Source organism: Camelus dromedarius, chromosome 17, assembly GCF_036321535.1.
Source record: "Camelus dromedarius isolate mCamDro1 chromosome 17, mCamDro1.pat, whole genome shotgun sequence".
Classification (NCBI taxonomy): Eukaryota; Metazoa; Chordata; class Mammalia; order Artiodactyla; family Camelidae; genus Camelus; species Camelus dromedarius.
In genome coordinates this window covers 19,667,204-19,683,551 of record NC_087452.1, presented here as the reverse complement: position 1 = coordinate 19,683,551, position 16,348 = coordinate 19,667,204, and the positions used below count along the sequence as shown (strand labels likewise).

General features: G+C 36.2%; 1 protein-coding gene across 1 annotated transcript in view; it reads right to left on the bottom strand.

Annotated features, from left to right (window-relative positions):
• Positions 1-16,348, bottom strand: part of SUCLG2 (succinate-CoA ligase GDP-forming subunit beta) — a 244,437-nt gene that overhangs the window by 86,480 nt on the left and 141,609 nt on the right. The window contains exon 9 of the mRNA XM_031470701.2: positions 14,206-14,348. Coding sequence (XP_031326561.1) covers positions 14,206-14,348 — 143 coding nt within the window. The remainder of the gene's footprint in view (positions 1-14,205; positions 14,349-16,348) is intronic.

Here is a 16,348-nt window from a genome sequence, read left to right as displayed (position 1 = left end):
CAAATCAAGAGAGGGGAAGAAAAGTACCAAGAGAGATTAAATGCAAGGAGAACAATAATAGGAAGGAAATCTCTTGTGAAAAGCAGCAGCCGATGGTAACTTAATCGGGAAAAAAATGAATTAGATCTACTTCAATGACTGAGCTTAAGATGAAGTAATTTCATAAAGTTTGTAGAAAGTCACTTGAAAATTACTCAACTTGTTGCTATATTCTACTTTTAGGGAGAAAAGAAGTAAAATTCTCCACGAGGGAGCTGATCTTCAGAAAAATGCATTTACAAACCCAGCTGATGAATTTTGCCTAGGAGATTATCCTTAATTCTCATTTGGATAAAAAAGTCACTTGAGAACTGATAAAGTCCCTCTGAGTTTCATGAAGAGATTTTGATATAAAAATAAGAGAATAAAAATCTTAAAAATACATGGGGGTATAGAGTACATGGAGAAAGAAGTAAGAAGTGCAAACGGAGTTTGGCCCAGGGCCACTGTATGGCCCAAGAGAAGGCTGGGGCAGACTCTCAGTTTGGTGAGAACACATGATCCCAGGAGCTAAAGCAGAGTGGCCCAGGAGGTTATATTCCTCCCACCTGGTGATAGCTCGAGTAAGATCCAGGAGCAAACCTGCATGTTGGAGACTCCCTCAGTCCTCGGGCTTCATTCCCATAGCCCAGTTTTCTGTAACTCAGTGCTTCTCAAAGAGGCTGGACGAGCAGGAGTAGTGTCACCTAGAACCTTTTTTAGAAATGCAGATTCTTGGGCCCCCTCAGACTCACTGAATCAAAAACTCTGGGGTGGGGCCCAGCAATCTGTGTTTTAATGAGCCTGTTGGGTGATTCTCACTTTTGCTTAAATTTGAGAATGACTGTTATGAGCTCTGCAGCTTCTCTTTATTCCTGTGAGCAGCTCCAGCATTCTTCCCAGCCACAAGCCAATTCGTTCCTTTCCCCGCCTTAGATCAGAATTTATTGTCTGTCGCCAAAAACCTAGCAAGTCTGGTTAATATACCATACATTTATGCACATATTATTTATCTACACTCATAGAGTAGTGCTTCTTACATAATCCTTGGTGAAGGATTAATTTTTTTTAATTCCCTGACAGTCACAGACTGATATTTTTGTACAATACAATATTATGAACTGCTAGAAAACTGATCTTCCACTTGCGTGTCACAGCAATGGCAATTTGCAATCAAAGACACTTACTCTGTTTCTGTACTTATCACAAACCTAAAACAGCCCAGGGACTGGCACTTCTACACAAACTGGCAATGGTCCAATGTCACATTTTGAGCATAACTATCCTAGACCTCGGTGGGTCAGGAAGTCTTTGTCACAACCACTCAACTCGTTAAGAAAATGAATATTCTAGTAAAACTTTCTCTACAAAAATAGGTGTAGGGCAGAATTTGGCTGTGAATTGTAGTTTGCCTGCTCCTGCTCCAGACAAGTGTTCCTCAAGCAAATGTATACAGGAATCATCTGTTGCAAAAACAAAAATTCTGACCTGATGGCTCAGGGATAGGGCTGAGATTCTGCATTTCTAACAGCCTTCAAGGTGATGTCAACATTGAAGGTCCATGGTGCATATTTTGAGTAGTGAGGGTCCACAGACTCTTTTCTGTGAACCCAGAGACTGAGCTGTGACCTCATGTACACTAGGTGCTTTATACTGCATCTTTATTGACCTGAGAAAAGACTACATCTGTCAGGGACATGTCTTCCTCTGCTTTAAAGGGATGACTTCAATCAGAAGAAACTGATAAGGACAGCCTCACTGGAACCAATCACATCAAATATTGGATGGTTTCCTATTGTGTCAATCAGCCCAGAATGTGACACACAGTAGGTAATCAAGAAGTATTTGTTGACTGCTGGCTGGACGTGGGAATACCAAGCTGTGTCCACTAGGAAGAGAAAGATAGGATGTGGGGCTCTAATTTCTGTCCTGTTATCTTACCTAAGAAATTTTGCATTGTTTGATTAATTAGTGCACCTTTCAACAGGCAGTGTTTTAAGGTTGTATTTGGAGAGAAAAATGGAATAGTAGAATTTACTCTTTCAGCAAAAGTCTCTTTTCATGTTTCTTGGCTTTTGTATTTTTTACTTCTGCTTCTTTCACTCTTCTCATTTGAATAGCAAACACCTTTGCTTTGGGATTTGCTCAACACTGTCAGCATATGGATTAGCTACCTGGAAGTTCAGCTTAATGGAGAAGAAGTTCCACTTACAAAGTACAATGACTAATCACAGATTTTAAAACACAGAAAAATATCAGAATTCATCTAAATACAGTATGAGTTGGGCATTTCCCCACCTGCCTGCTACCTAAATGCTAACATTCTTTCATCACATCAACACAGTGAAGATTCTAAGTTGCTTATGTCTCCTTCTCACAGAAACGTACTGTTTGGGATAAAGGAGCAAGTGAAATCTAGAAGGTCATGGGTTAAAACTCCAAATGGATTTTCTGTTCACTGTTTATGATCCTAAGGCCTCTGAGCAGACACCTAAATGCTTGCTCAAAAATATTCTACTGGAGTTCTAATTGAGAAAAAGGGATGTGTCCAGAATGCTTACAGATAACGACTAATGAAAGAATTCACAGATAAACTGGAAGAAAAATAATTAACTAGGATTTGTGCCAGCTGCCTGTTGGGAATGCTAACTAATACGTGTGTTCGAAGTGCTCCATTTCATAAGAACTTAAAGGTGGTAACAGAGCATCCCCAGGAGAGGGTCCTGGATATGTAAATAAAATATCCTTCGATGTTCACAAAGGACCTCTAATTGCAAGAGAGTCCCCACCCAAATTAAAGTAGCAGCGTACACTATTCAAGTGAACACAACCTTTTTTTTTTAGACCCATAATAAAGCAAGCAACATTGCTTAGAACACTTTTGCAAAGAAGTAGTGAGTAAAGACAAAGGAAAGCAGGGCAGCTCCAACGGATGTAGATGTCGGACAGACTCCTTCATTAGTAGCAAATATGTCATTTCCCACAAATCTAGACTCCAAATCATGTAACAGCTATGGCATTTTGTTCTCTAAGGTAAAACTTATCTAGAGGTTTCCTTGGACAAACCTATCGAAAATAATAAACTCCTGGCATTTTTCAGGCCCCCTCTGCAACTTTATTTTTCAACTTAGCAAGTATCACCAACCAGTATGTTAGGTATTTGTTTTATAATATCTATTTATTTACTCATTGGCTTTATTGCCTATCTACCTCCCCTAAAATGGCAGCTCCAAGAGAGCAAGACTCTATTTCAATCATTACCTTATTTTTAGTGCCTAGAAGAATGCCTGGCATATAGACACACTATATTCCTTTTCAGCTAATGTTTCTGAACTGTTCAGCTTAGTCATTCTGTTGTCTCAAGAACTAGTCTTGACCTCATAAAGGGGTCTTGGAAGAGCTGCTTCCCAATAGGCAGGGGATATCCCCTGCTTCAATAAAGTCATTCTTACTGTGGGATGAGCCTAGTCAACCTCATGGTTGACACAGTGGCTTGTACCTATGGCTGAGTTCCTACCTTAGTTACCTGCCTGGTAGTCCAGCCTCCTAGAACCAAGCTTCTGCGTACAGGATACTTTGATCCCTGCACTATGGCCTGCAAACTGTGACACTGGCTACTTGTTAACAGTATTCCCTAAATACCACTTAGGAATTGCCTCCCTATGTTTGTACTCCTGTTGTCTTCTACTAACATGAGGTTCTCAGGTATGATCCTCTTTCCACTCTCACAATCCTCCCTGCATAATCAACTATTCTCTATAGTAGCTACTGTGTGTGGATGCTGGATAAAACCTCATTCCACCCTCTGCAAAGAGGTCTATCCGTCCATTCTCACTAGGCCCTGTAGGACAAGTCTAGTTCAAGACTATGGTCCTTACCAGACTGCCCCATTCCATTCAAGTCTTGCCAAACACGTGCATTGGCACCTAGAATAGGAAATGAATTGTTTCAGAAAGTCAACTCATTGATTCGTCACGCTTTTCTTCCTGGCTGAGAACATTCGGCTAGATTACTTACACGGAAATAAAGAAACATGGACTGTCAATAACAACTTGCTCTGAAAAGACATTTTTGAAGAGGCTACTACGTTCTATGTGCCATAAGGGTGGTCAGAAATAATAAAGTACATAACAACAGTTGAACAAAAGAAAACTATGGACTAAAATAAAAAAAAAAAAACTCAAGGAAAGACTGTTCCTTTAGCTATTTATAAAGAATATGAAGCAGATGGAAAGTTTACTGAAAAAGCAGTAATAAGTGGGAGGGAAAAAACAAAGAAAGAATATTTCAAGGTAACTTTATGAGATTTAAAAAGAGAAATGAATGAATAAAGGAGATGACTAAGTGGTGACAACTATAAACTGTAAATATCATATAGAAAAGGAAAATGGGGGCAAATTATCACCAACGTGGCATCTGATGAGGGTTATAGAGATTAATTAAAAACACATTTATTTTAGAAATTTGCTTAAAGTATGTTACTCCCTGACAAAGAAAAGAGAATGAAAAGAGAAATCAATGGATTCTTAAGAAGTTCTTTAGCACAATAATTCATTTGAGAATCCTGGCCAAAAAAGCATTAAAAAAAAATAAAGGTGACTTTATTTCCTACTTCTGGCAAGTCTCATCCTTAACTCTTACCTTACTGGACTATATTTATCAGGAAGATATTCAACTGAGCTATCAGGAAGGGATTAGGACACCTCTAAAATTCTTAGGTATTTCAGAGTCCCAGTCAATTCAGAATGACTATATCAAATATTAATAAATGATTTACTATCAATCCCCAGATAATTAAAACAAACTCAAATTAGCAGTCCATGGAGGTAGTAAATGCATAAAACACTGAAGAGGTATCTAGCTTGGTCTTACAGATTACATTGATTTTCTTATTTTATTCTTATAAAAGTCTGTTTATTCCACAAAGCTTTTTATACTTGTTATGGTTGCATTTGTTTGTTAACTATATTGTACCCTGATTTAGCAAACCCAATTTACAAAGTTTACACACTTTTTGAAAGAGATTTTAAATACTAGGCTCCTTTAAATAATCTTCCAAATAAAAAGAAGCCTTTAAAACACTGCTCATTATTAATACTGCTAATAAAATTCACGGTCAGGGAACCCAGATAACAATATGAGAAGATGTATATCATGTAACTTTGGCCTAACAAAAAAGGCCATCAAAAGGAAGGACGTTCTAATTATAACCTTATGAAGAAGATCTGCAGAGATAATGCTGGAAAGAAATCTAAAAAAGCGTAATAGCAGTCGTATTATGGGAATAAAGCTAGAGACAATTTTTTAGTCTTATACTTCTAGTAGGAAAGGTGAATTTATAAAAGTGAAAAGTGATCAATTTTCTTAAATGTAAAGAAAACCTTCAACAGGCATAAAGCAAAGGGATCTCAGTAACAAAATCATTCTTAACTGAAAAGTGAAAAGCTAAATTAAAATGTTCTCAAGGTTTATTCACTTTATTCATAGGTATAAAGGTAATATGTCTCAAAAGCCATTAGTGACACATTCCAAAGGTACTCATAATCAAAACACTTCCCTTTAGAATAAATATAAATGCAAATTATGAAAAGAAAAGATTTATTTTTACTTTATATTAGGGGATCCCGAATGTCCTTTCTAAAAAATATAAAATGGAGTATCTCTAGCATAAAATCTCTAAAGAGCTGTCTGTAATTATCTAAAACATTGTAAAGCTAATTCTCATCATTCAGAGCAGTTATGGTCTATAAAGTTGCAGTGAACACATAATTTGTGAATACTGAACCACTGTTCCTAGAGGACATACAGGGTTAGGTTCCTGCAAGCCCCTGGTCATAACATTTTCGTCAACCAATCAATATATAACTGTGTTTTCTGTGTGTTTCTGTTTAAGGATACCTTATTTAATATCCATGTTGATTCATTACCATTGAAATTGTGGCCAATAGCATTATAAGTCATGCCTCAGCAAAGCTTATCGAACATGTATTTTCTCTGTAACACACATAGCACCAGACAGTACTCTAACACTACATGTGGGTACATTTTAAACAGTGAAATCACAAACCAAAAAGGATAAAAACATGAAAAAGGGGGGCACTGAATACATTGTGAAAATGACATTTGTTTACTGTTGGAGAGCTGAAACAAAAAAGGAGAAGGTTGCCTTGTTTGACCTTAACTGAGAATAGCATGTCAGATAATTAAAACTTTTTACTGCTCTGTGTACTTCCACAAATGACTGTGAAAGCACTGTGAGTATTGATTTTGGGATCACAAATGAATTTTAGCACATAGGTAAATTCGCAAATATGGAGTCTGCAAATGATGGAGATCAGCTGTACTAAGAACACTGGTTGAAACAAATGCTTGTTAAGGTATAATGAAATCCCTTCAAAATTTTAAAAAACATTCCATAGAAATAACTTAAAATCTTATTAATAACTAGAGGAACATGCCTCCTAAAAGAACAACATTCATCTTGCTTTAAATGAGATTTGGAGAACTGTACCCTATGTGGGAGGGGTAGGGAATACCATGTTTCTACTTGAAACTGTACCTTAGTATGGTGATTCATGAAGCAATAAATTTAAGAAGTCTTACTAAAAGTTTCATGAGAAACTAATGAAATAATAGCAAAGAAAAATAATATGCATCACTTGGTCTCAGTACATAATACATAACAGAATTTCAGGTGTACATACATATAGTGAGCTAATAAAAATTTATATAGACCAATTCAAAGAAAGAAACAAGATGGACCAAAAAAAAAAAAAAAGATGGCAACATATATAAAAGGACCCATTCCCCTGATTTCAAAATACACACACACACACTGCACTGTAAATCTCTATGACAAAGAGTGAGATCACAATGGGAAACTGGGCAAATGATATGAATAGGCAGGTTATAACAGAAGTAATCAAAAATGCTCAATAAAAGAAAAAATTTTAAAATGTTACCTCTCATGACAGTAGTCCAGTAATTACGGCCAGGATGTAGGAAAACTTATTTGATTAAAAGTCCTCCATGTTCCTTTGAATAGTATTGAGATAATTTGGCAATACGTGTGAAAACTTTAGCATGTCTATACATTTTTACCCTCACACGTCTAAGAGTCCATCTTAAGTAAATAATCTGACTTATCTGTAAAGTTCTGAATACACGGAGGTTCACAGCAGCATTATTTTAAGTTGGAAGCATTATGAATACCAAGTAACAGAGGACTGGTTAATTAAATGTATATATCCATACAAGTAAATACTGTTTAGTCACCAAAGATGTTGTAGAGTACTTTACAAAGATAGGCAAAAAGTACCAAAATAGTGAAAAAAGCAGACTATATAATAGTGTCACTTATATTGATACTAGTTTTAAATGAATATCATTTTATTCACTAAAAAGTCTATGTATATGTAATTGACGTATTTTTTACTTTTCTATGTTTTATGTTTCCCTAGCTTAATAATTAGGGGAAATGGGATGCTGCTTAATAAAACACCCTAACATAAAGACAGAGCACTACGTAGAAGCCACTGTGAGTCAGGCCAATTTCTTCAGCAAGCCCATATGGACATGTTGCTCTTTTAGGAACAAGACAATCATTCCTAACTCCTAATCCTCTGGCAGTGGGTGGGGGCGCCATGGAGGGAAGAAGGAAAAAGATTTACAGTGTCTTCAATCTCCTGATCCACTGGGGCTCATCCCAACACACTACAGCTCACTTCTGCAGAACAGAGGAATCAGACGCCTTCACAGTTCAAAGTTGGTTTTTAACCTTGTTCTCCTGAATAATTATACTAAATTCACTCCCACACCCAGTGATTCCTCTACCAGGCATTATTTGGATTCTAAAACAATACCTCAAAAACAGTAACAGTAAAACCTTCAGATGCCTTAATCACTCTACCATTATAAGATTATTCTTCAGATTCAGAGATGCTTGACCTTAATCCAGGCGATATTTGATCACTGTGTAAAAAAAATGTACTATAGAAAATATGTAACAATAGAAAATATATCCTGTCATGTTTCAATGATTTCTTTTCTCAATGCAATGACATTAAGAGGGAAAAAACCCCTAACTCCTCTATGAAGTATATATTATTCCCAACCTACATGGTATTATAATTTGATTAGTAGTCCATTTCTCTTTAACAATCTAAAAAGGCCTCTCCATACAGGATTCATAATCAATTACTGAGTATGCCAGGACCAAATATAAAATTTACTAAAACAGCCCAATGTCTGTTAAATTCTTTAAATTACTCGTCGTGAAACAGAACAAGGCACATTAAAATCTGAATTTTGAGAAGCAGAGCAGAGTACAAACCTTATTTTTGATTTATTTCTGAGAGTATGTCAGCAAGGAGCATGAAAATAGATTTAGAGTGTTCCAGAAGGGATTCTTTGAAAATGCAGTAGCTAGCAGACACATCGACCATGGGTGAGACACAGAAACAACTGCCTTCACCAGGACCAGCTCTTACTGGGAAGTACTGGCAGGTAGGTTGGACATGGAGAGCCAGGCGTTCTTGGAAATTTGGGTCAAATGGAAGTCAGGAAAAGAAATACAAAATCATCAACATTTATGAATTCATGGCAGTAGGAAAACCAATGAGAGGAGAAATGAGCCTGAGGAAGATGACTTTCCATCTTCCTGGATATGCACAGTGGTTACCCTAATACACACAGCGATTACCCTAAACAAGGGCTATTCTGGGGGAAGAAGAAACCAAATGACAGGCTGCAGCTTCATAAGCACAAAATCATTTTTACTCTTCTCAGATCAGGCTATCGGTAGATGATCGCCATAAAGAATGGCTGCTTTCCAACTCGATATGAAAGTAGAATTTGTTTTCAAACTGGCCTGTAAGAATAGAGATGTAGGGTAGTCATTTCAAAAATAATGCTCATGTTTAAAAAGTACTGGACACTATATTTGAAAATAAATACCTACAAGAGTTCTATTACCCCCAGAAATAAATATTCCCTTGCAGGTAAGGCATTTCAGCAAATACACATAGTGTGTAATGAAATGAGTTTTGCTTCACGCCTCTAATACAAGCATGAATATAAGAGAAAAAGACAATATTGTGTTTTGTTTTAAATACACTCTAAATGTATGAGTTAAAAATATATGAGGTATTTAGCACGGATTAATTCTAAAACATTTATTACAACTTAAAACATCTGAATAAACCCCATGGTGAAAATAAAGTATGCAGTTTTACTTCTCTGGCCTCAAATTCTAAAGACTTTTGAAGCACTTACCACAGAGCTAAAGCAGCTGGCCTCTTCTCAAATTTGTATTTTGTGGTCCTTCTAAACATGAATTTAATCTTCCCTTTATTAAACTATATTTTCTTGGTTCTCTGAAGGGAGAGTCACTGCAAGCTACTGAATTGCTTACACATTCCATCAATTTCAAAACAACACAGGCAGTAACGCTGTGTCACTGAACTGTTTCAGACAGCTCCCATTTCTGTAGATGACCATTTATTTCCCACTGTTTCAATAATTCTAAATCTAGGCCTTGAAAATGATAATCAAAATGAACACTAAAAAAAAAACAAACCAACACTTAAGTTTTCATCATGCTTAGGAAAGGTTTGCCAAGTACTTCCACATATATCTTAGATGATAACAAAACAATGCTTTGGGGTATTATTTTCATGTTTACATTACACATGAGGTGACAGAAGTTGAAAGAGTATATTCAAATAACTAATAAGCACATGAAAAAGTGTTCACCCTCATCAGTTATGAGGGAAAGGCATTAAACCACAATGAGTTACGACCACATACCTATCAGAAGGAGTAAAAATGAAAAGACTGTGCTAAATGTTGGTGAGGGTGTGGGGAAACTGGACTTCCCATACACACCTACGTGAGTGTAAACTAGCACATCTAGAGACCTGTTTGGCAGTATCAATTCAAGCTGTGCACATGAAGTCCCTATGATCCAGAAATTCTAGTTCCAAGTATATACACCACAAAAATGTGCTCCAAAGGACATGTATGAGAATGTTCATAGCAACATTACTCATGATAGTCAAAAATGAGAATGACACAAATGTCTATCACAGATGACAGAAAAGTTCTTGCAGAATACTACACAGTAGCAAGAATAAGTGAACCACTATTACATAAAATGCAAGTGAGTCTGAGAAATAAAAGTCAAGTGAAAGATGGCAAATACTAAAGTACACACATTATATGATTCCATTTGTACTATGCTCAAGACCAGGCAAAACAAATCTATGACATTAGAAGTTAGGACAGTGCTATCTTTCGGGAGAAAGCAGGGTATCAGGAGAACAGTGGGGAGGCCAAAAGTGGATGGTGACTGTCTTAATCTACTCAGGCTGCTATACCAACTACCATGGACTGGGTGGCTTAAACAACAAACAAATGTTTCTCACAATTCTGGAGGCTGGCAAGTCTAAGGTCAAGGCACCGGCAGATTTAGTGTCACCATACTGATACACAGGTGGCTGTCTTCCAGCTATGTCCTCACATTGTGGACAAGGCAAGAGAGCTCTCTGTGGTCTCTTTCATAAGGACACTAATCCCATGCATGCGGGCTCTACCCTCATGATCTCATTATCTTCCAAAGGCCCCACCTCTTCATACCATCACATTGAAGGGTGGGATTTCGACATATAAATTACGAGAAGACAACATTCAGTCCACAACTCTGGTCATGTTATATTTCCTGATGTGGTAAGAGGCTCCAAGGATATGTTCACTTTGTGATAATTTATTGAACTACATACTTAGGATTTGTATACTCTTCTCTATGTAAGTTATACTTTAATAATAAAAGTTTATTAAAAATTTTAAATGATACCGTCATGTGAAATTTTTGCCCCTTTAAATGGGAAATGTGTGTGTGTATCTCAATTCATACAATAAAATAATCCTCTGAGGTAGTAAGTACTGTTGTTATTTCCACAGTATAAAAAAGGAAACCAAGACACATTGAAGTTACAGGACATGCTTAAGGTCGCATGGCCAATATGCAGTAAAGACAGGACTGGAACCCAAGCTGCCTGGCACCAGAGCCCCACTGAGAATCCCTTCCTTCTTAAACTAGTACTTAGTTCTTTTATCACACATTTCTTCCTAGACATTTAAAGGCCTTTGGAAATTTGACTCTAAGTTAGATCTAAACTAGGAAGCATAGTCCAATCAACTGAGGTGACTTCACTAATGCTAATCATATGCTACCGCTTTTCAAAATCAGGCCTCTAGAGGGCAACAGATTTGCTTAACTCTGGACAATAGAGCCAAGCTTACCACTGAGATTCACATCAACTGTCATTTCCTTTTATTCATTTTTGCAAGATGTTTTACATACTCCAGATGTTGCTGTACTCATTTTCTACACCTTTGGAATTCTAAGATTAGAATTAGAAATAAAAGTCAAAGCATGATTCAGGGAAAAAAAACCTAAGGGTAACATTCTTGATAGTGCTTCTCCTTTAAATGTGTTCTAATTCTTTATAGATTATCACAAAATTCTACTTCTACTCTTTATTTTATATCATTTTTACTCCCTGGGATTTTAAGACTGCTAGTGTTTAGAATCCTCTAAGTTAAAATGATGAGGATAAGATCAGATCTTTTCTACCACCAGCAGAACAAACTCTTACCTTTTTCTCATCTCCAGCCCAGCTGGAAAATAAGAGAATTATAAAATATTTAATGATACACTTCATGGGAATCCAGTTTAGAAAGTGAACTATCTTGTAAACATTCTTATTTTAGACAGTTTGGCAGAGGAACTTCATTTTATGTATATTACAAACAAATAAGGAAAGCATTAGTCATAAAGGCACTTGTGTTGGATCCCAATGAAAATCGGCATTTGGACTATTAGTCAGGCAAAATGAATACAAGTCTCAGTTCCACGGCTGCCATTATGAGTGGAAATATATGTCAATCCATAACATTTTTCTTCAATGATGATGTTTATTACTTGATCAATGGAATTAGCTTGTACATATGACAAACAAGTAGTTGTTAGCAGCAGTTGATTTAGGTTTAACAACAACGGGCCTCCTGTAATTTTGAGTTTCAGTATATTCAACTGACTGTTCCCTATATCTAACAAGAAAATCAATGCCTTTGAAATAATTAGCTTTGGGCTCTGGGGAATCTCTGCTTCTGGGCAACCGGATGAGATTCTACTTGAAATAATTACTGCCAGAACTATAACCAGTTTCCTTGCAAGATCAAATCAATTCATCTATACTATTTTTTAGCCTCTGTTCTGAAATCTGTGAAACAATGCCAGGATTGAAAATAGCCACTGCACTTCTATGCTTTTTAACTGGCTTTGAAATTTCAAGATTTGGAAAATGTACTGTGAGATGAGCCAAGCATTCATTTTCCTGATATAGCATGAGAAAAATAAAATAACTCCCACATACCTTTATCCACCCAAGATGACAGCCAATCTTTAAAAAGTTTATATACTCTAAGCATATGAAAATATTCTATAGGGTAAAGTCAACATTTTTGAAGAAACTGCTTTTTTTTTTTTTTTAATGCTTTCCAAGTGATTTTTCATTCTCTTCCTGTACTTTTATAAAATTAACATTCAGGATCAGCCACTAAGAAAAGACAGTTGACAGAAAATGCAATGATTGTCCTGGTAGATTTAATCCTTCCATAGCTCTCTGTTATTCCTAGCACTGAATTTCAGTAGACACTAAAAGTTCAGCGTTTTATGGCAGCTGCTTGTCCTCTGGGTACTTTGTGGTTCAAGTGGTTTAAAGAGCTGTCTGTTATGTCCATGGTACTTATAGATTTCAACAGGTTTAAAAATCTCTGGGACAAAAATGATTCTTAGGAAAAAGAAGGAAAGAGGGATAAAGGAGTTAATAAATGATTAGGGAGCCTCCGATAATGTTCCTACTTAACCAAAGAAAACAAAGTGCTTACATAAACAGAAAAATCAACTGCAGACACTTCATGGTTGTGTAACTTTGGACTTCAGGAACTTAGCTATTCCTGAAGCACTCGAGAAATGAAGGTAAGTTGCTGATAATGCTTAACCATTATATGCATATGTGTGAATGAGAAGGAAGAGGTTTAGCAAAAACATAAGGTTACCAACTAAGTCATAATGAAAACAGATAAGCATACCACTAACCTAAAACAAAATTTTATGCATATAAGGCCCCAAATACCAGTATACTTATGAATGGGAAGCTTCCATATTAAGTTCAGATCAGATTTCTTTCAAAAAATTCTGATACTGTTTTCATTCATGATTTTCTTAGTGACGGTTCAGATTTCCCATGTCTTCAGATATGTCAGGAACCAAAAGAATGTATTATATACTGTAGCTAAATTCAGATAATGATTCTCAAATAAAGTTTACAATCATATGATTGTGTGACATACACTATACCACAGAACTGTTAATTAAAGGACATATATCAGATATTCAAAAAATATTAGTTATTTTCATGTAATGATATTCACCTAAACCTTGTTATCAAAGACAACTGAATATCTACAGTGGAAACAAACCATATTAATATTTAAACTGATTATTCATTGAATACCTATTATTCACCTAGCATCGGTGTGAGAGGTCCATTCTAGTTAAGAAGAAAAGATGCCCATGAAGCAACATTATATGCTACTTAGAGCATTTGTTACAAACTATAATGTACATAGTCATCAGAGATGAAAATTAAAAAGCATACAGAAGGAGGTGGGGTCATTATTTTCCAGTAATCTATATTATAATCCTGTAATTTTCTTCTGTCTTCATCTTATAATACCGTCAGCCTCTTGATGGAAGGAATCTGAGACTCAGTCCTCTATAAATCACGTAAGTGTAGAACTAATTGCTTCAGTGTGAAATATCCAAATAATATTTCATGCCAACCAATGTTTCCCTGTATGCACTACACTTCAATTTTAATTTCCTTCCACCTCCCAGAACTTCGTAAGCACAAACTCTGAAATAAGATTCTGGGGTCACTTATGAGCCTTTCACCCAGATGATTTAAATCATCACATATTCCAGCAGGATATAAGGCAGGATTTGCATCTGGGGCTGCAAAGTACATGTGTTGGCTTATGAACCCTTAGCAGCACGAGCAAGGTAGCTATAGATGGTGAGAAATCTGAACATCATACAATCTCCCTAAAAAGAGAGGTTACCTTAGGATCAGCTGTGAGCAATTTGAATGCTTGATACACTTGAGATTCCTTTACACCGCCACCAAGATCCAAGAAGTTGGCTGGCTTCCCACCATTCAGGAAAATGATGTCACAGGTAGCCATGGCAAGTCCAGCACCATTCACTGTGAAGTGCAAATGGCACACAAGACAGGATAAAGACAGCAACATGAAAGGGTGCATAAACTTCGTCCCTCCCCCATACTGCAAAAAGTGAACCCTGTCATTACTAGGCCAATTTCCACTGTGCTTGGAATTCTGTTCAACTGGAGAAATTCACATACTTTAAGGAGAAAGAATCAGGAAATGTGCATAAAAGAATAAACAAAAAAGACCTAGGAAAGGAGAGAAGGATTTACTGAGAACTTAAATCAATCTGGGAAACAGAAAGAAAAGAGTTTCAGTAAATAGTCAATTTGGACTATTAGGAGATGAGTTTTAGGTTCTGGAAAGTATAGAGTTTAAGAGAAACTGGGAAAGAGAGGAAAAAGGCTAGGAAAAGTTGCTAGAGCCTATAAATTAATTCTTTTGTATTCTTTAAGAGATTTGAGTAAAGAATGTGATTCTTTTAATTTTTTGCTTGCTGAGAATACGCTCCTTTGAATGTGGTATCCCTCTGAGTGTGAATGACAGGGGTCCCAGCTTCAATGGGACTCCACATTTTTTTACACTTAGTGCAACTAAGCATGTTTATGCGTTCTCTGGAGAAACTTAGAAAACAAATGAACAAATGACAGCATCAAAACAATATTCCTAACCCCTGTTTGTTTTTCAAATTAATGTAAGAAATGTTCATCAGCAACCTTATCATTAAAACTAGAACCAAAATGTACTAACACCTTAGGAGCTTTTCTTAGGAAACTAAGAAAAGAGTTTTAACATCAAAATTCTTAATTTTCCAGAGTTAAGCTTTATTATTGATCAACTGTATTTCTTTTGCTTCTTATGCTTAATTTTAGGAAACGATTTTCCTTAGGTTAGAAAGTTCCCACCACCACAAAAAAAAAATCTCCTGAACACAGTAGAATCTCTCCAGGTAAAGTACCTTTCACTATTCTGACTCTTGAATTTCCCAGGTAAGCCTATGAACTGTGACTAATTTAATTAAAAGTCTGTGGGAACTGAAGTAAAAACGATTTATATAGGATCTTAAGCAATGCGAAACGTGTTAATCATAGCTTCTGAGACTACTAACTTGGTCAAAACATGCACACTCCTACAGAGGCTACGAAGAAAATGTATTTAACTTGTTCTAAACACACCATTATATCTTTCCCCTTTCTAAACGTGTACAAATATTGAGAGCATTTTAGCTTATCAAAATTAGAATGATGTGAGTGATCTGGTACATTACAGATTTTGCTCCAATGCAAAGAAAGAGCTTTTGGTATCACTTGTAATTGGATGTCATTTTCTATTGTATTGAACAGCAATCTACTGGATGAGGTCTGTTCAGTTCTGAATATAATGATACTGTTGGTTTAATGAGCTACAAATCTTTCTTATTTTAATTCCATTAAGATTAAGACCTCAGTTTCTAGTGCAATGAATTGGTTCCACCAGAAACAGAGAAGCATATAAATCTCAGTACTATAAGCTGTGGACAATAACAGAAATTGTATAGCCTGTACAGATCTATTCTTATCTGTGCTAATAAGCCAATTTCACAAATTTAGATGACTATGATAAAATCCATTGTTTTACTACTAAACTGACATTAATGGAGTAAACATTTTACCATTTGGTTTTCATAGACTCTGAAATTTTAGTATAATGGTTAAAGTCTGTGTTCTCTTCTACTTCCTCTAAGACAGCAATTTATTATAAACCAAATTTTGGAATAGTTCCTAGCATATTAACATTGACTGGAGTAGCAAAGGTGCTGACTTTTACGAGTCAAAGTTTAGCTGAGATGATTCAAAACAGTGGTTCTCAACTAGGGTGACTGTGCCTACCAAAAGACTTAGCAATGTCTTGGAGACATTTTTAGTTGTCACAACTGGTGACAATGCAATACAGGACAGCGACCCACAGCAAAGAATTATCCCACCCATAATGTTCATTCCTAGGGCCAGAACTGAGAAACCCAGCTTTAAACCAGTGATCATTAGCCAAAATGAACATC